Source organism: Scylla paramamosain, chromosome 14 (genome assembly GCF_035594125.1).
Source record: "Scylla paramamosain isolate STU-SP2022 chromosome 14, ASM3559412v1, whole genome shotgun sequence".
NCBI lineage: Eukaryota > Metazoa > Arthropoda > Malacostraca > Decapoda > Portunidae > Scylla > Scylla paramamosain.
The window spans coordinates 25,503,885-25,529,701 of NC_087164.1; the positions used below are offsets into that span (position 1 = coordinate 25,503,885).

At 38.8% G+C, this 25,817-nt stretch overlaps 3 protein-coding genes across 28 annotated transcripts in view; 1 reads left to right on the forward strand and 2 right to left on the reverse strand.

Annotated features, from left to right (window-relative positions):
- Window positions 1-8,458, forward strand: part of LOC135107071 (uncharacterized) — a 30,751-nt gene extending 22,293 nt beyond the window's left edge. Inside the window, exons 1-3 of one of the 3 annotated variants that reach the window (XM_064016687.1) lie at window positions 3,181-3,199; window positions 4,151-4,287; window positions 5,402-8,458. In XM_064016687.1, coding sequence (XP_063872757.1) covers window positions 5,546-6,871 — 1,326 coding nt within the window. In that variant the 5' untranslated portion in view covers window positions 3,181-3,199; window positions 4,151-4,287; window positions 5,402-5,545 and the 3' untranslated portion in view covers window positions 6,872-8,458. Of the gene's footprint in view, window positions 1-3,180; window positions 3,200-4,150; window positions 4,288-5,401 lie in introns of those variants that run through there. The other 2 variants (XM_064016686.1, XM_064016685.1) reach the window with 2 other exon arrangements.
- The window catches only part of LOC135107073 (uncharacterized), a 64,556-nt gene extending 50,237 nt beyond the window's left edge, over window positions 1-14,319 (reverse strand). For 6 of the 20 annotated variants that reach the window (XR_010271572.1, XR_010271581.1, XR_010271577.1 and 3 more), the window contains exon 1: window positions 14,083-14,310. The gene's annotated coding sequence lies outside the window, so the exon portion shown is untranslated. Of the gene's footprint in view, window positions 1-14,082 lie in introns of all 20 variants that reach the window. The other 14 variants (XR_010271578.1, XR_010271573.1, XR_010271579.1 and 11 more) reach the window with 7 other exon arrangements.
- Window positions 14,320-15,524: 1,205 nt separating this feature from the next.
- The window catches only part of LOC135107077 (potassium channel subfamily K member 13-like), a 112,520-nt gene continuing 102,227 nt past the window's right edge, over window positions 15,525-25,817 (reverse strand). For 3 of the 5 annotated variants that reach the window (XM_064016698.1, XM_064016699.1, XM_064016697.1), the window contains 7 exons: window positions 21,416-21,554; window positions 20,737-20,944; window positions 20,212-20,298; window positions 19,252-19,395; window positions 18,670-18,861; window positions 18,449-18,481; window positions 15,525-16,032 (listed from right to left, as the gene is read on the reverse strand). In XM_064016698.1, coding sequence (XP_063872768.1) covers window positions 15,868-16,032; window positions 18,449-18,481; window positions 18,670-18,861; window positions 19,252-19,395; window positions 20,212-20,298; window positions 20,737-20,944; window positions 21,416-21,554 — 968 coding nt within the window. In that variant the 3' untranslated portion in view covers window positions 15,525-15,867. The remainder of the gene's footprint in view (window positions 16,033-18,448; window positions 18,482-18,669; window positions 18,862-19,251; window positions 19,396-20,211; window positions 20,299-20,736; window positions 20,945-21,415; window positions 21,555-25,817) is intronic. The other 2 variants (XM_064016700.1, XM_064016701.1) reach the window with 2 other exon arrangements.

A 25,817-nucleotide genomic window follows, 5' to 3' on the forward strand; every position in this document is an offset into this window, starting at 1 on the left:
CTCTCTCTCTGTGTGTGTGTGTGTGTGTGTGTGTGTGTGTGTGTATGCAAACGGTAATTCAAGACGAGATCCTGATTTCATTTTTCGCTTCTTGCAACACGTATACCACACTTCCCAGCAGGAGTATCATTGGGCCATCAACACATCGCTGGTAAACAATAAGCGCAATAAGCTGATCTGAGTGTTGTCTGCACTTCGCCAGCTGTCGTCACTTGTACTGAAACACACGTACATCACTGATGCAAATGATGAGTTTAATCCGAGACCTTGAGGAGTTCCACTATATAAGCATCAGTTCCACCCCAGTCAATCCTTTTAATGTGGACGTGTAATTAATATTTTCATGAATTTTACTACAGTAATATTTGAAACCAATTATTATTTTTTTTCTTTTAGGCATTAATGTAAACAGCATCAGTGTAATGTTCCTTTCTCTCAAGGACATCACTGTTTTCAAGACACTAGTACCACTTTTTATTTGCATCCTCTTCCCAGATTGACAGACTTATCAACTGTACTAAAACACAAGACAGATTGCGAAATGTGAAAAACGTTGAAAACAGAAAAAAATAAAAAAAATAAAAATCAATTGAAACTTAGTATTCGACAGTAAACTAGGTACGTAGAAACTAAAAACTCGTTAAAATTTCGGCTAAATTACTAAAATCTGAAGCCAGAGTAATTTTTAGGCAAGCACCGTAAATGTTGTTGCGGTCGTGATAAATTCTACGGAATACGAACCAAGAGTTCAATGTTGATTGAGTATCCGGCTGAAAACGTGATAATTTTAAAAACAAATAGTGTGATTCAGCGAGACGTCTGCATTCTCTTTAAGTCTCGGGTCTTATGAATTCTGTATTACATCAAAATCATGAACTAAGTCGGTGGATGAAGTAAAAAGTGCATCTGACAAGGCGCCATGCAGTTACTCATCATGTGACTTGTGTTTAGATCTAATGTGTAAGTTAAAAGAACGAACCATAACATCAAGGAAGATTGGAAAAGGAAAAAAAGTAAAAAAAAAAAAAAAAAGAATAAATAACTCTGTGGTAAGTAAGTCAGTCAGTCAACCAACCACCCAAGACATCAGGTGCGGGGAAGGATTCATTCACTACACAAGAAAGATTTAAGCCTCCCTGCTCCATCGCAGCACTGGGGAAGCTCACAACTCCTATGCTAGTGTAAAAAAAAAAAAAAAATAAGGAACAAGGTAGGCCGGCCACCACAGATTCAAGTGGTGAAGAATGCTGAGTCAATCGTACACACAATTAACCTGCATCGGTGCTTGAAAAGGTGATAAATAAACAACAACAGACAACATTAATAACGATATTTTTTTCTAGCACTCAATAAACAGTTAACATTGTGACTTCAGCTGTATGTCATAAGCACAATAACAGAAAGCAATGTAAAATTTCGCAACATTTCATGAAGACTGAGGAGAAACAATAGAAATGTCAGGTTATGTCATTTTACCCAATACACTTTCAGGACAGTTGATTAAAATACCTGACCTGAAATTCAATCTTCATTATTCATGCACAAAGAGTGAGTGCTTTCGTCATCTTACCGCTCTCTCTCTCTCTCTCTCTCTCTCTCTCTCCCTTTCTTGCTTCATGTCTCGCCTCAAGACTTCTTTCACTGTCCTCTCAATCCACAGTCAACTCTACGCATACCAACGCCACTTCTCACTCCCCTTGCCGCCATCACACATAGATACGTTAACTCTGACATCTGGAATCAGGAACAGGGAAGGAATTGTAAACCTGCAGACTTCCATTAAAACACGTCAGGTGTAAGTATCACATATGTCAAAACAGCGGCGAAATTTAAACGGGAATACATCAAATAAATAAAGCTTAAGAAAGAAAAGAGGACTACTTATATTCCCAGACCTTCCCCACCTTGAAAAAAGTTACGCCACATTTTTTTTTTTTTTTATTTCTTCCGAGTTTCTAGACTAGTGGTTCTCAAACTTTTTTTTTTTTTTTTCAGCGATGATACCCTAAACTTATGTAGCCCTTTGTGTGGCGCCCCCTCACTTATGTAAACCTTTTTGCGGCACCACACCTCACACCATCTAGTTTTTACATAGTTATTTTACTTGTTTAGTTTACTTTAATTAATGAATATGAGTTATTATTCACACGCAGGGCAACATTAACGTATACTACAAATATACAAACACAGTAAACCTACAGTCCTATTAAATATTCCTATTAAATAAATCATATTGTTAAATATTCACGCAATCGATTGTTCAAGGAAATGATAATGTTGCAATCACTCACTGCGGACACCTTGCAAATATAGCAGAGAATATCCGGCGTCCTTGTTACAGCATGTTTTTTTTTTTCTTTTTATAATAATTTTATTGTTTCTTATTAAGTTTGTTCCAAGTTCAAGGCACATCGAGTGTTGGACTTGTCTACCTTATTAAACACCTTGAAGCTTTGAATTATGTCCCGGTGTCTCTTCTCTCGTGAATAAGGATTAAGTTTCAGGAAGAGAAGACGGAAGAGGAAGACACACAGTGTAAGAAATACAAATATTCTAATTCTTCCTCCATCGTATTTTCCAAGAAACAACAGTAAGAGGGAAAGTCAACATTTACTCAGGTGATTTTGCCATCCTTGATCGGACGTTCATCGAGTTATCTTTCTCCTAATCGGTATCTTAATTAAAACTTTTTTTCTCTCTCTCTGTGGATAAGCCCCATAGACATAATAGGGACGCTTGCCACAGCTGGATATGTTACTGAGATGTGGATGGCCTCGCCCAGGGCGGAGGTGTTGGTGTGGGGGAGGGGGGGAGGTGCCTGAGACGAGGGCGGGTACGTGTGGGTGAGCGGATGACAAGAAGTTGAAAATTATAAATTTCTGCAAAGTTCGTGGTACATTCCATCATCTTAAAGTGGAGGCTTGACCATCATGTGGTTTGATGTTTCCACAGAAATAGTATACACACACTTAACATTTCTAGAAACTTCCAAACATTCAACTGACGAGTAAGTGGTTAGAAAGAGATCATGAGAGGATATGGACGTCAAAAGTGTTACTTCAGCTTCAGTTTTCAAGTAAAACGGCATTTTCGTTGTATTTTCTAGATTACCCGTGAAAAGCCTATGCCAAGGACTTTGCATTCTCATGGCAAGAACAAGAGGCTGAAGGCCTGAGTGAGCGAATGACCCTCACTGAAGGTAAGTCTGCAGGAGAAGGAACGTCTCACGCCCAAGCCACATAATTGCGCAGGGTGTGGACGCCCGCCGGCCAGGCAACAAAGGCAACTCCAAATCATTCCAAAGTAGTGTGGCAGTCCTCGTGCTCGGGAGTACTTAAACCTGCTGGTCTTGCCGCCGCCCACAACTGCCGCTCCTTGACGGAGAAGCATCATTCCAAGGACTAAAAAGTGGACGAGGCAAAGGTTGGGTGGGGCTCCTTTTTTGTGACGCGCACCGCGAGCTAGGAAGGCTGACCAGCCCGCTTTTCCACTGTTCAAGTGTTGCTAAGATGTCTGATGTGGGCCACTACACATAGAGATGCCGATGCACTACAACAGTGCTCTTTGACATGACGAAGGGAACAGATACGTCCTTGCATCTTTTTTCTTTTTTTTCTTTTGAACTTACTTTTGAACTCACATTGTTATAATAGTCCATCCCAGTGTTCTCAAAAACTGTGCGGTGGTACTTTAGTATGCAATCTACATTGCCAACGTGATCTACAAGAGTCAAATTCTTCTTTGGTATGCGATGTACACGTTTCATTTATTTATTATGGCTTCAATAAAACATCCTACATATACAGCTATTTATTTAAAAAAAATACCATTCTTATATATATATATATATATATATATATATATATATATATATATATATATATATATATATATATATATATATATATATATATATATATATATATATATACACTCTTAAAATAAATCTCTTAGTGTCCTGAAGTGCAAGGAAATACTTAGAAGCAAGGAAATGGGAAACATTGTAATAATGTTAAGGAACATTACTCATTTAAAAAAAGGAATATGGAATTTCAGCAATACTACAATCAAATAGTACTGCTAGTGCAGGCCACAATCTGAAGCCTGATAAAGGTCTCATCCTGCATTATAAAGTGAATGCTCTCCACAGGTTGTGGCTGTGGTCCTGACAGCGGCAGAGGTGGGACAATGCAGAACCCTAGCGGCCCAAATACTGCAGTACACTGAGGCAGGACACTCCAGGAATGAGGCGGGTGTTCCTGGCAACAATGTCACTGGAGGGTGGAGGTAAAGCGCCCATCCTTCAGAATTTCTACTTGATAATCACAGCACATGTATATGCAGCACATGGGTGACACTATATTATTGAATTATCTACTTTTGAAAATAAATCTCACTATACACAATAATGTACTTTATTTAAGTTTTGGCATTACCACCTTCAAAACAGTTTTCCTGCACAGCAATGCAATCATCCTAACACCACAGTCACTGCTTAAAGTCACAGTGGAAGTTCTCCTCACAAAGTGTGCCCAGTATCTTCAATGACTCACAAAATTATCTCCATTGTGTCAGAGAGGCACCTTGTCAGCTGCAGCTTTATCTTCAGAAAGTACAAAAGTCACAAGGAATCAAGTTCAACAAGTAGTACATATAAAGTGGGTGAGGGAGGACAATCATGCTGCTGTGATCCAGAAAGATGTATTACATGTTTGGTGAAAAGATGCACATTTGTCATGGAGCAGCTAGCCTTGTACCACATATCAGGCTGTTGCCACAAAATATCCTCCTCCAGCCACCTAAAACACTGTCAGAGAATTGGCTGTTGATGGCTGGCTGTAGGGAATGAATTTATGGTGAACAACCCAAAAAATGTCAAAGAACATGATGAGCATGCTTTTAGTTATGCTGCAAACCTGCCCCACCTTTGGTTGAGAGATGCAGAACTCCACTGTGAAGCCTGTTGCTTGGTTTTTGGGTTGTACCCACAGACCAAAGTTTTGTCCTGTGATGACCTTTGACATGAGAGTTGAGTCATGCTCCAGGCAAACTTCAGCCTGATGTTCCTCTTGTCCACCATGAAGGCACTTGATGTACTTTGAGAGCAACACTTCCAGAATACACTTCAGCAGTGGCAGTGGCACTGGGAGAGATGTTTTGCACTTTATAGGTTCTGTTTTGAAGGAAATGCTGCCCAGACCTAAGAACTGTAAGTACTTTTTTGTATATAAACCTAATCTTAGAATTTTTGATAAATAAATAACTATATTCTCTGTCTGTCTCTCTCTCTCTCTCTCTCTCTCTCTCTCTCTCTCTCTCTCTCTCTCTCTCTCTCTCTCTCTCTCTCTCTCTCTCTCTCTCTCTCTCTCTCTCTCTCTCTCATTGTTTTCTTCTTTATAAGCACTTCTTATGAAAATTCTGGAAGGTCACAATAGTTTTTCACAGCTGGGTGGACCATCACGGGCAGCAACACCACATCTGGTACGTGGCTGACACCAGGGGCTTCAGGGCCTTTGGGGACTTGGTACCAAAAGCCACCAAGCCCATGAATGTTGGTGTTCCTGTTGTGGTGGCTATTCCACTTGTCTCCATACAAGAGAAGACAACTAAAACTTCTGATGTTCCTCAGCCAGAGGAAAAACCTAGGGCAGAAAGAAATCTAACCCCAGAGTCTTCACAAGGAATTGGTCAGGATAAGGGAATGAAGACGGACTCTGCTGCCATAAATGCAGAAGCTGAAGTACCAACTTTACCGCCAGTGACAAGCACCACGACTGACATCTTAGATTTTGATACCGCACTATTGAAAGATGTTACGGAACAGCCAGAAATGATAGCCAGTGCTGGAGAGGGGAGTGAGGACACCATTATCACCACCACCACTACTACCACAACCTCCACCACTACTACTTCCACCACTACCACTGCCACTCCTGCCAACACTGCTACAAGCATTCCAGAAGCAGCTTCACAGATTCCAGTCACAAGTTCAACGCCCTGCACCGCAACTGAACCTATTGAAGAGCTTCCAGTTCCTCAGCCATTAATAGATGATAAGAAACATGGATCCCCTAAAAGCCTGTCACCTCCTGAATCAGGCTCTCCTGATGGAAAAACACCAGATCAGTTACCAGATGCCAGCTTTCATTCATCCAAACAAAGTACTGTTACACCATCAGATAATAACTTTGTAGCATCGGTATTCAATAAACTCAGTACAGCACTAGGAGCCCCTGATGACAACATGCAAAAGCCTCGCCTGCACCAAGAACCACAAAATGGTTTAGAAAGCATCACTCCTGATCCTGAGCAACACTCCACTTCAGACTTTGTGTTAATTAATCGCCTACGAGCACCCACCATTCCAAAGCCCCGGGTCGGTAGCCAGCAGCTGGTGCCCAAGCCTGTCAATGTGATGGGACGGACAGACTCTGTTGTGATGGGGCTTCACTCTTCAGGCAGGCCTTCCACTTTACGCCCCCTGATTCACACTACTGAAGAACTCCAACCATTGGGCATTCACTTGCTAAATTTGGTGCCACTTCCAAAGAAGACTGCAAGCGGCAACAGACCAGTTCCACGGCCAGTGCGGGTAGTTGGTGAACCAAATTTGGATAATTTTTGGCGACCAGCGGGTCTGGCACGGACAACAGTCACCCCCTTCAGGCAACCACGCCCAAGCCGAGACTACGATTATCACTATTATGATTATTATGATTATAATGATTACAGAGGGGAAAATACGGGAGGGCCAGTGACTCCAACTCACAAAACTAAATCCAAGACTGTTCGCAGTAACAGCGAAGAATATTCTTTAGAAACAGACTACTCAGATAGTGAAGAGAGTGAGGACACTAGTGATAATCAGTAATGCATTTCTGTTTTAAGAAGGCAATACTACATACTGGGTATAAGTAGTGAGTGCTCCACTGCAGCTCTTGATGAAGTGCTATCCAAGAATGAAAAAGAAAAGCAGTGATCCTGGGGAGGGAGTACCAGGGGACAAGCAGCAGGAAGCAAAGGAGTTTGGCAGCAAAGAGAAGTTGGGAGATATGAACAATCACACCAAATTGAGGCTTCAGCCTCAATGAAGTCATTTTCTTTAGTTTCATGTAAATAAACACTGTCATTAAAATAAAAATTGTTTGTGAGCTCTGAACATCTGTTTCAAAAATCAACCAGTAGATGCTCAACAGAACCAAGCACTAGGTGCATTATTGTGCTGTGTGGGCATGATCAAAACAGAGTTTTGTATTTTAAGCATAAGAAATTTAATATAAAAATTCAATGTATGTGAGTAAATTCAATATACACATATAAGTATGCATCAGAGTAAGAATATGACAGTAAGACCTGAAACAATCAACCTTAATGTGAGAATGACTCATAACATGAGCTTAGTTAATACCAACAACTTTTCCCAAGTTTAATTAAGAGGTGAAGGTAATTCATGGCTTGTCAGACAGCAATGATGTGAGGACACCAAGTCCCACTCATAGCAACAGTATATGGCTACAGTGACTGGTCTGGAAAGGATTGGTGCTTGATGGTGGCAATAATTCAATACTATGAGGCCACACTAATCATTACCTCTGGAGAGGCCTGGCTGCTTTCACTCAAGAGAAAGAAGAATAGGATCAGAGAGGTTTACCTCAAAAGTGCCACCATCCAGAAAAGGCCCAAGGGGTTCCCAGACAGCCAGTTGTAAGGAGGATACACAGAACTCTTAAGGAGCTTCAATGAAAGACTGTCACTCCATCCTGGCAACTCTGAAAGACTCCACAGCTTGGTGCACCCACTACTAAGCTAAGGTTTAGTGCCAATTGATATTCAATCAACACATTTCAAAACATTTTCCTGGAAGCAAATCAGGGATACGTACAGTCAAGGTTCTGCACTGCCAGAGTGTATTGGTGAGGAGGATTGTTTCATTTGAATACCAATAACTTTATGGAGTACTGTTTTAATGTAGGAGGATTGTGAAGGTATTCATGAGTAATATCTTGTCACTCATACAACATTTCATAAACTTTCTACTGAGATGAACAGATACTTTAATTTATGATTAGGTATGTTGCAATGTGCTATTTTTAAGCAACTAGGCTATACTTTTTTTGCTGATGTAAATAAAAACATATGAATAGAGTCCTTGCATGGCTATGTGTACTGTATATAATAACCTGCTCAGGACAAAACCATAATTGAAAATGTATTAAGCTGTAAGTCAACATGGTCCCATGTATGTTGTTTGAAAAGAATTACTTTACTTTTTTCTCAGCTGCCTCCTTTGTGCAAATATCAACCGAGCTGAATCATGTTATTAAAATATGTACTGTATGTCAAATTTTACCATATGTACATTATTCTTTCTAGCCTCAAGTACAGTGCCAAGATAAATTTGATAAATTGAGCACTGTAACTAAATCAACAAGTGTGTGTGTGTGTGTGTATATATATATATATATATATATATATATATATATATATATATATATATATATATATATATATATATATATATATATATATATATATATATATATATATATATATATATATATATATACACACACACACACACACACACACACACACACACACACACACACACACACACACACACACACACACACACACACACACACACACACGACACATGTTCCTGGGAAATTTAATGATTTCCAAATTTCATGATTTCCACTAGCTTTTCTACATAGAACTTGTTCCTTAACACTCCTGTACTTTATTATCACACAACTTTCTTTCCATCAAATGCTCTAAATACATCATCCTCTGATTCTTTAAAGACCATCCTCTCCTATCTGTAGAATCTATCCTATTCTAGTACTTTATAACCTCTTTATCCTGTCATTCCCACTATCACCTCAAGATAAGTAACATCCTAACTCATTGCATCACAACTTTCCCTGCACATCTCCATATTCTCACACCCATCCTCTTCACATCACAGGCACCTCTCAGATTACAAAAGGAATCAGCCATTCAAGGAGAAGCAACATTACAACTGATAAATCTTACACCTTAATAAAACCTTTTGATATCTAAAGGTCACAACAAAGATTTCATGAAGCCTTTTAAGAAAGTATTATAAACATCTTGTTAAGAAAGCCAGGGAAATGTTTATTGTAAAATCTTCCTGCCAAATATTTCCATCAATGGACTTCAGGAAAGCAAGATGTCAAAGTTGTTTGCTAGAAATGTATAGGGTCTTCATATTGTGCTCATCCATCTTTGAGACAAGGAATATGTTGGCAAACTTTTACCAAATAGTGTCACATAAAAGTCTGATCATGCAGGGTGTACAATCACCTGCATTAAGAAGGAAAGCTTTCTGAAATACAGGGAGACCATAATGCAGTATCTTTAAAAATTGTCTAAATGAAAAGGATCATGGTAGAAGAGGAAAACCCAAATAATCATCAGTTGGACCAATAATTACAAATAAAAAACTATGAGGAAGATATTACTGTATATCAGGGACAATCAATCACTTTCAACCAGCAACACAGCAACTACACATATCTCTGACAAGGTGGCAGTAATCATTCACAGAAGCAGAATAGTATAGCCCAAAATAATCCACCTTAGTAAAGATGTAATGCCTGAACCAGTTCCACTTTGCCGAATACAAAAATAATGCAGGAGTGGCATAAAAAAATGGAAATAAAGAAAGAAACCTACAGATAGAAGAGTTGTAGCAGTGAAAGGTTAATGTTGGGTGCATTTCCTTGGCTGATGGACATAAAAGCAGAGTGCTACACCAGTTCCTTGGAGTTGTTGGGCACAGTTATGGTTTGTACACCAAGTTAGTTAAGGAAAGTGATGGCCAAAGCTGGTGGTGAACATTAAAATCTTCTAACAAGTTTAATTTATGCAAATGGAGAATGATTCAAAATTCTATATGAAAATGGAAAATTTCTAAGATTCAACCCTTCAAGCCATTTTCATCCCAAAGCCTGATTTTTTAAACACACTTGCCTCCTGCTTTGACATCCACAAACAGTCAAACACATTTATCAATTTTGCACATTCTTTTCATATGTAATCATTAGTGTTGCCTGCAATTGCAATCATATTCAAATTCCATCTAATACACTTATGCAAATGTTCACTTCAGCATTACCTATATGCACAAAACAACCTCACAACCCCATGTCTGGTCTTCAGGTACATTTTTTCCCTTTAAAGTCAAGTTGTACCTTGGTGCAGTAACAGATTACTTCTTGTTAACATTTCAACACTCCATCTCTTTAGTTCTTAATGGTTCAATTTATTCTACAACACAATTTTATTTCTACTTGTCTTCAGATCTATGGGGACACAGTCATTCACAAAGGTATAATTTAAGAACCCACTGTATACTTTATGCTGTCTTTGCATCTTCCCATCCACATCACTAATATTCTCTTTCACATTCTTTCTGATATAAGGATGGCAGATCCTTCATTTATTTCTTCTACCACACCCAATGTCTGAACCTGTCCACATAATCCCAACTTTTAGATCTTCTTAGCCACAGCTGTTAGTCCATCTTTACTTAAAACTTAACTATTCAGTGTTCATTAGGATCTAACATTCTTCTGCCACAATCATTATTTTATCTTCTGTTACCTGACAAGATCCCTAGCTAAAAGGTGGAAGATCTACTGCAATGTTCATAGAAAAATATAAGACTTGATGAAAAAAAAAAAAGAGAGAGAGAGAGAGAGAGAGAGAGAGAGAGAGAGAGAGAGAGAGAGAGAGAGAGAGAGAGAGAGAGAGAGAGAGAGAGAGAGAGAGAGAGAGAGAGAGAGAGAGAGAGAGAGAGAGAGAGAGAGAGAGAGAGAGAGAGAGAGAGAGAGAGAGAGAGAGAGAGAGCCCTCATCATTGCTTTGACTTAGAAGGTGAAGCACATGAAGGAAGGGATGGGATAGAGTACATCCATCACAGGTATCCATAGTTGCATCCTTTCCCCCAACACCACAGTGATTGGTTTTCATTTATGTACATCTCATTTCTGCTAGTTAATTTCACCATGTTAGCTTCAATACTTCCTTTACATGTATTATCCATATTTGATCAAATCCTTACATATTTAATGATTTTTTTTCCTGCATGTAAAAAAATAAAACAAAAATAAATAAATAAATAAAAAATGTTTAAAAATAGAAAGATGCCACTGCACCAATCTTGACAAAGTTATACTGGAAGATTGGTAAACTGAACAATACTGAAGTGAAATAATAGAACACATGCACACTTCCAACTTAAATATCAAGCATCTAGTAGGAATGCTCTATGTTTGACATATTTGTTGTTTTAAGTACACACTAAATACCTTAGTGTGATGGTTTGTATTCTCAGGTACAGTCAAGTCAGAAGCTGAGTAACTTTAATACTCTTCCAGTATTTTTAACATTTTGCCCTCAGTCTTTAATCCTATGATCTCCTTTGATCTAATGAGAATCTTCTGACTGTCAAATATTATAAGACTATCAGCAGATCAGAGGACTTTGAGAGAAAAAAATGCTGAGCACATTGGAAGTAATAGGATAAAGTTACTTGACTTCTGGCTTTAACTGTACATATCCATGCCCCTCCTATTCATCTAACTGCAATGACACTGGAGTTGTTCATCCTAAATTGTAGGTAGTTGATAAAATGTGCCTGAAATTAGCTGTCACAACTTGAATGTTAAAGCTGATCCTTTCACAGGATGAAGGATATTTGCCTACCACTCTCTCATAAAGTAATGGCATGGACAAGAAAGTATTATTGCCTTTCTATATCACCTTCATATTTTTTTTATTGATAAGATTCATAAGCTGTTTGTACCCTTCATCTTTTCTTCCAAACACTAACAATTCTTTTTCAACTTTCATGCATAATTAAATACATTCACATTACACATCAACAGCTCCCAGGTTTAACATCCAAGATAAAAATTAATGAATGACAAGCAACATTTTTTCTTGTGATCGAATGCACCTCAGATCAATACTCACTGGAAACCTTTTTTTCATTCATCAGGCACATTTTCATTATACAGTGAAAATCAAAGTTTTCTCTACCCTATCCATGGCAAAAAAAAGAAAAAAAAGAAAAAAAACTAAAATGATAAAAAAAAAATTATATATATATATATATATATATATATATATATATATATATATATATATATATATATATATATATATATATATATATATATATATATATATATATATATATATATATATATATATATAGGTAGTCACCTTTCAACAAGTGTAACTTTTGCATAGAAACAAGAAATAACCTCTTCTAATTTACACATCACATTGCTATTACTTTTTCACATCAATATCAATGTGCCTTAAACACTATCTGTCTGTGTTTCTTTCCTGTGCTGGTAGAGGCAGGCAGTATAATGTAGTACCAATCATTTCATGGATATATTCAGTATTAATTACAACATTCTGATCCAAGTAACCCTCACTCTCTTTATGCTGGACAAGTTCACAATTAAAGTTAGGGTGGATGGGGTAACATGTAAACCACTTCGCAGTACACATGTCAAAAAATTGTCTAAATATGAATGTGGGTTTTTATGGTTGCTTTACCTTTCTCTGTACACTGATGTCTCTTGTATGTACTGAAGCTCCATCAGATATTTTCCTTGAAGGCTCAAAAATGTTCACAAAGATAGCTGTATGGAGTCTCCAACCCTTATTCTCCTTAAAGAGTCAATGATTATTTTTGATGAAGTTTAAACCAGTTCCTGTAATCTCCGATGTGGTTTGTCTGGTGTTGCGAAATACATTGGAATCACATTTATAGAGAAAATACAATGAAAATATATGTAGTAAGAGATTTTCCATTTGTGTTGTTTCATTTCCCTCTAAAGCTTCCTATTACTCATGATAAAAATGCTAATATATTTTCAGTGTTATTGATCAAAAGTTGCTAGTAATGTGCACTTTTTTTTTTTTTTTCAAATGGTAGCAAATTATTCAATGTTACTTTCTTTACCTGAAATTATCACCTGCATATGAATCTTTCCTTAATTTCATATTCATGAGCTGAATTTTAAAAACGTAAGCTGGATATTTTCTAGATGAATAAAATAACCTTTTAGCATTTGATCCCTATACTAATCTTGACAAACTCTATCTTGATGCATGCCTGTTTTTCTAGAAACTTTTTAAAAACATATTATAGATTTTTTTTCTTACTTCTACTGTATGGTAAATATCAGAAACTAAATTTATATAGCAAGGCTCACAGAACACATTTTCATGACCTTGCATATTTCCTTTGCATGATGCTTGCAGAATGTATATGTATGTGTAACAACAGAGCTATGACCCCATTTAGACTTGATCCATGATTCATGAAAGGCACACATAAGGATTAACTATACTGATCAATACCACTGGCCAGTAGTATATTATTGTGATTACAAGTAAAAAAAAAAAAAAAATCCACTCAAAAATTATTCTCTTTTGTCTTCGTTAATTGCAGGAAACAAGGCCGCCCCTAACCAAATTGGTACCCTAAGCGAAATTTTATTTGGAGGCACACTATCCTCTCTACGCGTCTCACGGTAGCGCACATGCACATCCATTGCGCATTTGGGCAAATGTGTCCCCTCGCGCAAAATGTGGACCCCATGGAAGATGAGACCCTACACACAGCGCGCGTTCTGCGTTTACGGAGAGGTGGCCCTGGCAGGAACGATGTACCCTAATACTAGTATTCTTCAGGCAAACGTTCATACTCTATATATTTCTTTTATATGACTAGCAATCTCCCAAACATGTGGATAACATCTTGAAAAAAGTTACACCATTAAAAAAAAAAAAAATATATATATATATATATATATATATATATATATATATATATATATATATATATATATATATATATATATATATATATATATATATATATATATATATATATATATATATATATATATATATATATATATATATGAAAGCCAAGAAAACATTGTAGAAACTTAAGAATAATCACGTGTTGACTATGATCCTGATTAAAATGAAAACATTAACTAACACCACTTTGAAATACACTAACCTGCGTGTATCCCGCTCAGACGTTCTACCTCATCCTGACCCCGGGGTCAGGTTAAATGTGTTGACAGGAGGCAGCTGATGCGTGCTCTGATGAGTCCATCTGATTGTCCATGTAATACTCAGAAGTCAGGTCTCACATTTACTCTTGCAGCCGGTTTGTGGAGCTTCGAGTCCCTCCGGGTAACTTGACGGGAGTACCTTCCTTCACCACTCCTACTCTCTCTCGTTTTCTTTCACGCGCCCAATGCGTGCTCTAAATGACGTTTAGGGGGAACTAACCTCTCTCCTGTGTAGGCCTTAAGCGTAAGTGTACATATCTACCTATACCTACCACAAATATATTGGTAAAAAAATAAAATAAATAAATAAATAAAAAAATAAGGCACACTTTAGGTTCCTTTTATAGTCGGCTCCTGAGAAGCGCAAACTACACACTCTTGCTGCGGTTTCTTACCATGATTATTTACCATGATAGCGGTCTTGGTCACTCATCGGTCACTGCTGCATCCTCCAACCAGTAATTCGAGAACACAGTAGGAGTACCTCCGGGTGGTTGGCTAATTACAGATGCAGTACTCAACAACACAAACATAACTACTAACAAAACTCATAAAGACGATGACCATGGAAATGTTCAAGTGAATGTTTGGAAGACTGGATCGATAGATAGACGCCAGTGACAGTCAACCTGGGTTCATGGTGCACCCCAAGGTCCATTAATTTTTTCAAAGTAACTGGAAACAATGGAATAGCTACATGGAGGGGTACATGACGTAGCCAGTGTGTATAAGAGTGTCCAGTACGAACAGGTGTTTTAGGAAGTGTCATGTAAGAAATTAATCTAAATTGAGATTAAAGCATTACAAATTTATGTATTATATTAGTATATTACACTCCGACGCAACTCGCACTTCATGTGTTTGAGATGTGGGATTGTTTAATTATAGGTTTAGCACCTATATAACAATTATTTATAACCGAATAACTATTTTCTATGCTTAAAATAGAGATCTAATACTTTCCTTGATATATTTCCAGTAATAAAACTGGAGAAAAATGTCATATATATATATATATATATATATATATATATATATATATATATATATATATATATATATATATATATATATATATATATATATATATATATATATATATATTTTATTTTATTTTATTTTTTTTTTATTAACTATCCAAGGCTTTGGGGTACATGAATTTCTCAAAAGTTCTCGGCGGCAGGATGTATGGTCTACGTCATGCCACAAGACGTATAGACAGACAATGTATAAAAGTAACTGCGATGTGGAAAGATTACTAAAGAGATTAGGGAAATAATGGAGAATCAGAACACATATGAAAGAAATAAAGCCGTGTATTTCAGCTCTGTTTTTTTTTTGTATCTTTATTGAAAGGATATTAAGGAAGAGTAAAACATGGTGCTGCAAAGTGAATCTTTTCTTAAATATGGTTGACAGAGGCTACAGCAGAGTTAGTCCAATATACTGCAGGGTATAGACAAGACTAGTTATCTCTAGGCATATATTCACTACTATGTCCTTGAAAAAAATGCTATGATAACAGAAGGAGCAAAGTAGATCTGAGCAACTCCTTTGAAATATCATAACCTTCCTCTTCATTGCTTACCAGATAAACAAACGCTGCAATAACATTTACATTTGGCAAAGATAACCACGGGTACGAAAATATGCATATTTCTACTTTTGCACCTTTGCACTGTCGCAGAGGTGGGAGCGCCACCCATAGGGATGAGTTCTGTGCGTGGCTAGGAGCGCCCTTCGCACAACTTGGAAGAGGCGATGGCCAGTGGTCCCACCTGGCCTGGGGTGAAGCGCTCGTCATTGGCAGGCCTCTGGTAGGGCGCAGACGTGTGGCCCCGGCCAAGCTGCGCCGTTTCGTACAGTTGTTTCTGCATCACCGCCAGCGAAACCTGTGTCAAGAATGTTGTTTCTATGAGCCATCAGTGGAATCCAGCAGATTAGTGACATGAAGAAAAGTTTTCTTAAACAAAATTCATATCACAGCTATAGTTTGTCACTTTTAAAAGAGGTAATAAAAAGAATATACAAACATATCCAGTGTTCATTAGGAAGAATAGCTTATTTGTTGGTAGTGGATAAACCATTCTCTCTCTCTCTCTCTCTCTCTCTCTCTCTCTCTCTCTCTCTCTCTCTCTCTCTCTCTCTCTCTCTTTTCATCAAAACACAAGTGGCGTGTGAGAATCATTCACGAAATTGTGGAAAAAGTACACCGATGAAGCGTGAGCTGAAACAACACCTTGGTGATGGCAGTGCAGTGAACAGGGCAGCGTTGCCTGAGAACTAGTGCTTGTGCAGAAACACGTCTGAGTTTTCCAGTAGTGGATTGCACTGAAGGTGACACAGCGAGTGATGTCTTTCTTTGTTCCTTATTAGCAATAATTATGAACATGAAATTGCTTTTTAAAATGATGCACGGATATGAAAAAAAAGTAAAATCTATATAATCAGTTGTTATCCCATAGATATACTAAGGATATTTTTGTGAAACAAAAGTAAATAAATTCATTCAAATAATTAACATAGCATATTCAAATATCGTTGTGCTTTTTTCCCCCTGAAAATTCTGTTTTGATGCAAAAAGAAAGAAAAAAATATATATATGTACGTATATATGTGGGGAATATTATCCTTAACATCACTCTTGGGTGTCTGTTTTCAATAAACTCCTTCTCTTGTCACCAGATATATGATTTATGAATGATACAGCGGGAACAACACTTGCCGCCCTCACTGTTCATGCAGCACCTAATACCATTCACATGTTGAAAACTAGCGTAAATTTAAAGGGTAAAAAGACTAAACAAGGATGAGGTAAAAAAAAGTAGGATGCTTATAAAGTTGTTTCAATCATCCTCTTCTTATGTAATTGAAATTCATTGCGTTCTCTTGATTTTTGTGTGAAGTAATAAGCGATATGTTTTAGCACTGGTAATATTTGTCTTATATCAGAAGTCTTGGTAGTAAAGAGCTAAAATATAGGAACACAAGGTGACATTACTTGCTGTGTCATTCTAGTGCAGTCCAATTATTGCTTTAATCGCAATGTCGTTAGTGGATCACAGTCTCCAATGCAAAATCCATTGTTACTGACAGCAGCAGGCCTGTCACAAAGTTATATGTTGCATGACAATAAAGTAAGGAAACTTTTACTGTGATGACCTTCGAGAAGCGGCGTAAGGAGACAGCCCCACGTGGGGGGAACCTGGAGGAACCAGTCACTGGTGTTACTACGTGTACTGCAATTTGATAATATAGTAATAGTGATGGTATTATTAATATTTATGATAATGATGATGATACTACTATTACTGTTGCTGCTGCTGCTGCTGCTGCTGCTGCTGCTGCTACTACTACTACTACTACTACTACTACTATTACTACTACTACTACTACTACTACTACTACTACTACTACTACTACTACTACTCTGCTACTGCCATTTATAATAATAATAATAATTATAATAATAATAATAATAATAATAATAATAATAATAATAATAATAATAATAATAATAATAATAATAAGCTGGAAGTCTTTGTTGTTTCCAGATCAACATGACTAATTTAGAGCCCCGTGTCACTCAATAATGATTAAAAAAAAAAAAAAAAAAAAAAAAAAAAAATATATATATATATATATATATATATATATATATATATATATATATATATATATATATATATATATATATATATATATATATATATATATATATATATATATATATATATATATATATATATATATATATATATATATATATGTTCCCTGTAATAAAAACGGGATGTGTTAAAATGCTATTCATGCGGATTATATTAAATCTTTTCTCATTTTCAGGGAAAATGATTAAACAAAATGGACACGACGCATTACCCAGTGAAAACACGGGAGGCCTTGGGTCACCTGTCAGTCAGTGACTCGGTACAAATAGTATTCTGCTTCAAGAAAAACAATATCCAGCTTTGACTTGGCAATGCTTTTCTTTTTTTTTTCTTTTGAGTTCAAGGGAGAATATCCAAAACTGGTAGAAGAAAAGATCACTAGCAACATATAAGTTAGAAGTCTAATTTCACTGATTTTTTTTCTTCATGCAGTGCAACATTTGTTTTTCCGTCCTTATAGGCTGCAGGAAAGCAAGATGTGTCCCGAATGATAAGACAATGTTACTGGAACAAGTGTTGACAGCCCACATGGATAATCCTACACAACATTGCAACAAACACTGATACATGTGTTCATCCACCAACTACAGTTACAAGGTACGGGGTGGTGCAGTGATTACACTGATGTGCCAGGTTGTACCTGTTCCTGTATCCGTGGCAGGACCAGGGCACTCTGCACCATTATGGAAGTAAACGAAAATATTAATGAAACTGAATCACCCTATTAATAATATTTTTACATCCTGACCTATGTGCATGAAACATTTCTTGCTTTCTCTCTCTCACCCTCTGCGTTTTACTAAATTTGTTTCTTTTTATCTTATAAACAAGTTTCTTAGGTGTACAATGATGAGTACTGACCTTGTTGGTGGAGATGTACTCCCTCATGGATACCATCTCGCCAGACAGCTTCCTCTCTGTCTCTGAGCCGTACATGGAATCAATGTCTCCATCCATTCGTTTGATGGAATGCTTATTTTGGCGTGAGGGAGAAATAGCATTCCTGCGAGGAGCAGACCTGCACTGGCCTCCTGCACAGCAAGTCGCGGTGCGCTGCGGTACGAACGTGCAGTTAGGACTCGCGGGGGAAGAAACGAGGGTGATGACTGATGATATGCTCATACATGGCTGACCAGTGACGGAACCACCAAGGCAAACGCAAACCCTAACCCCACTAATGACATCTGCTGGATAGTAACACATGACAAAATTTTGAATGAATATCGGGGAAGGCACTATATGATTTACACACTAACTTCACATTTTTACACTAGGATAGGATTTAATAATTGCAAAGAGAAATCACATGAAAATAATGATGCGTACATGCAAATATAAAATGATATTAATATTCCCAGAGAGAGAGAGAGAGAGAGAGAGAGAGAGAGAGAGAGAGAGAGAGAGAGAGAGAGAGAGAGAGAGAGAGAGAGAGAGAATTATTACCTTAATGATACAGTTGAGGAATTGTTTGATAGTGATGGAGATGACGTTGAAGAGGGAGTAGATGCAGCAGCAGCCCAACACCAGCACAGTGAAGTTGAAGAAGCGGTAGGCGTGCAGACCCGGACCATAGAACGCGTTGGGTTTCTGAATCAGAAGACACAATCATACGAAGGTGAAAAGCAAACAGTGGAATGGTAAATTAGTGCAACAAAAAAAAAAAAAAAAAAGAAAATACTGGTAAAAGGTCTTCTTTTACATAAAAATATGTTGCTTATATCAAGAGCGCCTGCAGTTTTGAAGATAATTATGTTCTTTATTCTTAATTACTGTTCATTACATAGCAGACACGATAGGCTGAGAACATCGACGCTAACACCTGTCTCTTGTTCTATTTTGGCTGATTAGTGATTTCAAGGGATACTGAAGACTATTCTAGATTAACTACTGACACCAAATGCTACTTGTACTAAGAGATATGCCGCAACAATTATTCTCGATATAATACATTAAATTTTTGCCTTCGATAGATTGAGTAAAGGCAGAGCGACACCAGTTTGCTGACAAGACTGCCAACCAAATTATGTTACTTAAATTTTTCTTCACCCTGCTGACAGCAAATAACATACATTTATAAATGAATGAAAATGAGGGTTTTTATGTACCAAGCTGCCTTATCGGTTTTAACACGATTTTTTAAACTTGCTATTTAAAGAAAAAAAAAAACTGGAGTAAAAAAAAAAAAATGTAATTACTTTTCCCAATACCTGTGGAGCTTATTGCTGATGCACGATGGACGGGACCATGTGATACAATACAAGGAAATCTCATATCCTGAAAACTAGCTTCGCAAAATTATTCTACTACATGATTATAGAATATGTGCACGACATGCATCGCTTTGGAACATGAACACACTTTCACTGGTAGAGACAGATAAGAGAAACTTGGATCCAACAGTACCTGAGCAGAGACAAAGTCACCGAAGCCAATGGTTGCAAAGGAGATGAAGCAGAAGTAGATGGCGTCTCCATAGGTCCACTCCTCAACCTGCAAGGGCAAAACATGACAGGTGATGCTACCTTTACACCTGAGCAACGGACGAACTGCAAACCACATTCATCTCTCCATCTATCTTAATACCACGTCCTCAGAGGCAGAAGTGTCCATTTTCTCCTGTTCATACACATTTCCTTGCGCATGCTGCTGTTCTCATTCCTCCATCTTGCTTTCCTTTCAAATACTCCTCTGTAAGTTCCGTGCTATATTGTCCATGTTTAATCGTCTGTGCAGAATAATGTTAAATAAGAAAACTTCTGGATCGAAGTAGAGTAATTTCTGTCATTACTGAGAATGAGTAGTAGTGCTTCCACACCCAATGTTCTCAGTTCCTCAGAGGAGTCTCAAAAATTCCTGATATTCCGTGAAAATGTCTCATATCGTGTGTGTGTGTGTGTGTGTGTGTGTGTGTTTTGCTTGATGACTCACCTCCATAAACATAATGGCCCCAAGGAAGGCGACGATGATTGAGGCAATGGAGAGATAAAACATCACCCAGTACACGGAGGGCTTCCAGGCGTCCAGGCTGGAGTCTTCCATGGAGTCCTGAGAGCCTCGCCGCTCCCCGTTCTCCACCACACTGTCTGCCCCCATCGCCGCTGCCGCCCGCCGCTTCTGCTTCATCTCGTGGCGTCTCCTGAAGTTGGTTACATATATATACATAGGGGAGAGGATGCTTAAGTTTACGTTCCAGGTAGCGTATTGCACCACGATTTCCTTCCATAAAGTAAGAGAGCTTCAAGGTGGACAAATTGAGCGAGGCAACATATGAAGATTTAGAAAAAGAAATAACAGATAAGAGCATTAAGTATAGGCGTTTGCCGAGTCCTGTTTACATTCTTAATAAGAGATGAGCTTCTTTTAAATCTGTGTTAGGTTAGGCCAGTTTCTAAATGGCCTTCCATAACCGTGTTGAAATATGTATGTCAAGTGCGTACATAAAGAGCATCTTCCATTTATTAGTACATACTTCAGATTAATTCTTCACCATCATTAGTACTTTGCATATGTTTGTATTTCGCATGAGGAGGAATATATGATGATGGTTGTGACACACTCCGTTGACCTTACACACTAAGTGCAAATCAGACTAACCAGCGACACTAACCTCATAATGAAGGCAAGCAGGGTGATGATTCGCTCCAGGAACAGGTTGAAGAAGAGGATCCCCGAGGAACAGCCGATCAGGCCATAAAAGATGCAGAAAATCTTCCCCTTCTGAGTCCTGGGCGACGCCGCGCCGTATCCTGCGGGGAAGAGACCGTTACCACCAAAGCACCGAGCTGACTTTGATATGCTGGCCTGGCTCCGACCATCGTCTCGCTGATTGCAGCTTATTGTGGAAGGAACAAAGTCACGGCTTCCAATCTCAGAACATTTCGAAACCGCTCTACAACCTCGGTAACTCCAGCCAGCAGGTGTGGTGTTGGCTGCACCAGTGACGGTACTCCACATAACATGACACAGAAATACCAGGCAAATATGGTGAAACGCCTACACGAGTACAGTGAGTTATATCACCTTGAACTTCATCATAAACTGTTAATAGAATACGCATAAAAGAATCACAGTATAGTTCTCGTAAGAAAAATATCAGTGTATTAGATTTTTTCTTTCCCTTTTCCATGGATAAGAAAGAAAAGCTACGGATGCATTTATTTCTTTTGCCATTTACCATTCATGACCAACAACTGTGCTCGCTTTCCTTATGAACACCGCACAGGAAAATATGGTAACCTTTGAACACTACTGCAAATAATTTTAGTTATATGACACCTCTCTCTCTCTCTCTCTCTCTCTCTCTCTCTCTCTCTCTCTCTCTCTCTCTCTCTCTCTCTCTCTCTCTCTCTCTCATATCTAAACGTTCAAAATAAATTTTACAATATAACACACACACACACACACACATATCACCCACAGCGCAGGTGGAGGGTAGTGAGAGGTCATTATTCCCTTGGGTCTATGGATTCATCTCTGGAGAGACGAGGGGGCGGTGATGAAGGCTACAAGACGCTGTCCTGCCTCTCGTTAAGTGTAAGCACCAGTTTGGATTACATTGTATCCACCTTTGTTTAGTAACTGAACTGTCATTAGAAAGTACCCATAGGTGTTGGTGTTTTTATCTCCTTATATATATGAGAGAGAGAGAGAGAGAGAGAGAGAGAGAGAGAGAGAGAGAGAGAGAGAGAGTGTGGGGTGGAGGAGGAATGAAAGGCATGAGAGAGAGAGTGGGGAAGACGGACGGGAAGGGGGATGTGGAGGGGGAGAGGAAGAAGGCAGGCCTAAGATACCCGTCAGAGGCAGCTCTAGCCAATGACAGCTGCCATGAATAAAGGATGACAGATGTCACTTTTGTTGGAAATATAAGTGGGAAAACTGCGTGTACATACCCAACACTTAAATCATCCAGAGAGAGAGAGAGAGAGAGAGAGAGAGAGAGAGAGAGAGAGAGAGAGAGAGAGAGAGAGAGAGAGAGAGAGAGAACCCCTTTCTCATCCATTCCTCCTCCCTTCTTGCTCCTCCTCCTCCTCCTCCATTTCTCATTTTCTCCTATTCTTTCTTCTCCACCTCCATTCCTCATTAATTCCTCCTCCTTCTCCTCCTCCTCCATTTCTCATTTTCTCCTATTCTTTCTTCTCCACCTCCATTCCTCATTAATTCCTCCTCCTCCTCCTCCTCCTCCTCCTCCTCCTCCTCCTACTACTACTACTACTACCACTACTTTCCACCCGTCCTACGCCTCCATTCCTCCTTCCTCCTCCATCTCCTCTCCTTCCATTCCTCATTTCTTCCTCCTCCTTCTACTACTACTATACAACAGTTTACACATCTTATTCTGGAGAACACCTGGAAATACCTGGAAAACGCTAGAAATTGAGGGAAATATTTATGAACAGACGCGGGCAAGGTGGAGGAAAGGTCTCTGTTTTCATGGTGGGCGCCCTGAACAGGCTGCAACATGCACTTTATTTAAGCCTTATTTGGGGCATTTTGGTGGTTATTTGTCTATTTTCGTGGTTTATTCTGGCTTTTCTTCTCGTCTGAATCTGGAAACAACACGGTTTAACTAAATAGTGTACAGGGAGGGAGGAAGGTAGGATAAATGCCCGTCTCGTCCGTTATTTTTTACGTACGGCAATTAATTTTGAAACTCGCGAGAAGGAACCGGACCCAGATCGGACTGCACTTTATATTCTGACCTGCCATATACTTCTACTAACACAATGAACATTAACGGAGAGACTGGAATTGGGGGATGTCCCGGGTCTGTTGTGGTGGTGTGGTGTGGTGTGGTGTGGTGGTGGTGGTGGTATGGTGTGGTGTTAAAACTACACTCTCACAAGCTTAACTGCCCTGTGTGTGTGTGTGTGTGTGTGTGTGTGTGTGTGTGTGTGTGTGTGTGTGTGTGTGTGATCAGAGACGAATCACAAAGCTGTATAATTGTTGCTTAACCTTTAAACTACCACTTGGTGTGTGTGTGTGTGTGTGTGTGTGTGTGTGTGTGTGTGTGTGTGTGTGTGTGTGTGTGTGTGTGTTTACTTTGTTGTTTAATTAACCTTGTATGTAAGTTATTTTTTTCCGTGTGTGTGTGTGTGTGTGTGTGCAAGGAAGTACGACAGGCTTTATACGTAGAACCAAGGTAGTATAATCACGCAATATGCATGAAATTTCCTCTCCTCCATACATTCATAATGATAACTATAACAATAATATTACAAACACGCCGTTATCTGCAACCTTATTGAGATACGTGACCTTAAGAGCATTTAGAGTCTAGACACACACACACAAGAATATAAGATCCAAAAAAACAAAGCCTTGAATTCATACGCAGAACGATTACGTAGATTCAAATCCCTCTCCTCCTCTTCCTCCCGTGAAAGAGCAGCGCTGGGGAACGGTGACTGAGGAGGGGCAGGGTGGACGAAAGCTGATGGAAAAACAGAGGAGAGGAGAGGGATGAGAAGCGAGAAACAGACTGGGATGGGAGAGGAGTAGTGAGAGGTAAGGAAGGGAGAGAGAAAGGGAGAGGGGCAGGGAGGAGAGAAGGATAGTTTAGAGAGGAGAGGAAGGGAGACTGTGGTGGGAGAGGGGTAAGGAAGGAAGAGAGGCTGGGAAAGGAGTAGTGGAAGGGAGAAGGATAAGGGAGGGAGGGCAGGGAGGATAACAGCGTCGTCAGGGGCTCATTAGCGACTGAGTGACGGCCTTAGGGAGAATGATAACCTCCCCGCCATGTCTGACTTGCCGGGAGTTTTGATGATGATGATGGCGGTGATGGTGGTGATCGTGGTGGTGGTGGTGGTGGTGACGGTAGTGGTGATGATACGTCGTTAAGTAAGAGGGTAATGTGAAATACGGATATACTAACTATCTGTGCGTTCTCTCTCTCTCTCTCTCTCTCGTTCACTGTCTGTCCGTCACTGTATATTATATTTACTAAGCCAATAAGTAAATTACCATTACCTCACACTTATTCCTGTCTTCTTAAACACTTTGCTTTCTCACCACGACTGCTATCAAAGGCCACAGAGATGACTAACCTGGCCCTCAAGAGTGTTTTTCCTGTTAATAATGCAGAAACCTGTCACTAGAACCGTATAAGCACTCTTGAAAACCCGTGTCACCTCATCTAGAGCCCTTGGGAAGTAGTCGAGGTGCGGCGCAGAAACGTTTCAGAAAATGGGCCTTGTTATCTGAGGCGATATTACTGAAGAAAATTGCTATTAAGTCTTCAACTACTCGATCGTTCCTTTCGCAATCAGTGGCAGAGATGTCTTTCGAAATGACACTCGGAAATCTGGCCCCTATTTGTTCAGCTTAAGGAGCCACAGCAGTCTAAAAGTTAAGCCGGTGACCGACTCTGCGGTTGACAAGCGGCTTATGATGGTGACGCATTAAAGATATCAAACCGGCTCTTGCAGCTGTACAGACCCTGCTTTGCGCCCTTTGCTAGGGTCGTGGTGGTCGTAGTAGTAGTAGTAGTAGTAGTAGTAGTAATTCATGTATTTTACTTACTATTCAATTAATATCTAAAGCATGAAAACAGCCCAGTGATGACGGTGAGCTTACAGTCACATCCCAATGCTGCAGCCAAATACTTTATTGCTCAACTGCGGTGTTACTTGAAAAGGCACATCCAGTGATACCTAATGCCTTCTGTCACCTTTTTTCATTACGATCATTATTCGATTTCGTTTCTTGGTATCAGGAAAAAAAAAAGTTAGTTTCTTCAAGGTTCTCTCTGGGGACGGAGCTTCTGAGAACAAAGAAGGAGAGAAGCCATCAATCAGTCTTGTCGATGCGTTTTTTTTTTTTTTTTTTTACATTTCGCTTCCACATGAGAACGTTACAATTTCAGTCATTCTTCGTCGAATTTTTTTTTTTTTTTTTTTTATGAGACGAAGGGATGCGAAAATAAATTGCAGGTATCGCCTCTGAACATTTTACCTTCACATGGTGACTTTACAATCTCAGTCACTTTACGTTGATCGCTTCTTCTTTTTTTTTTT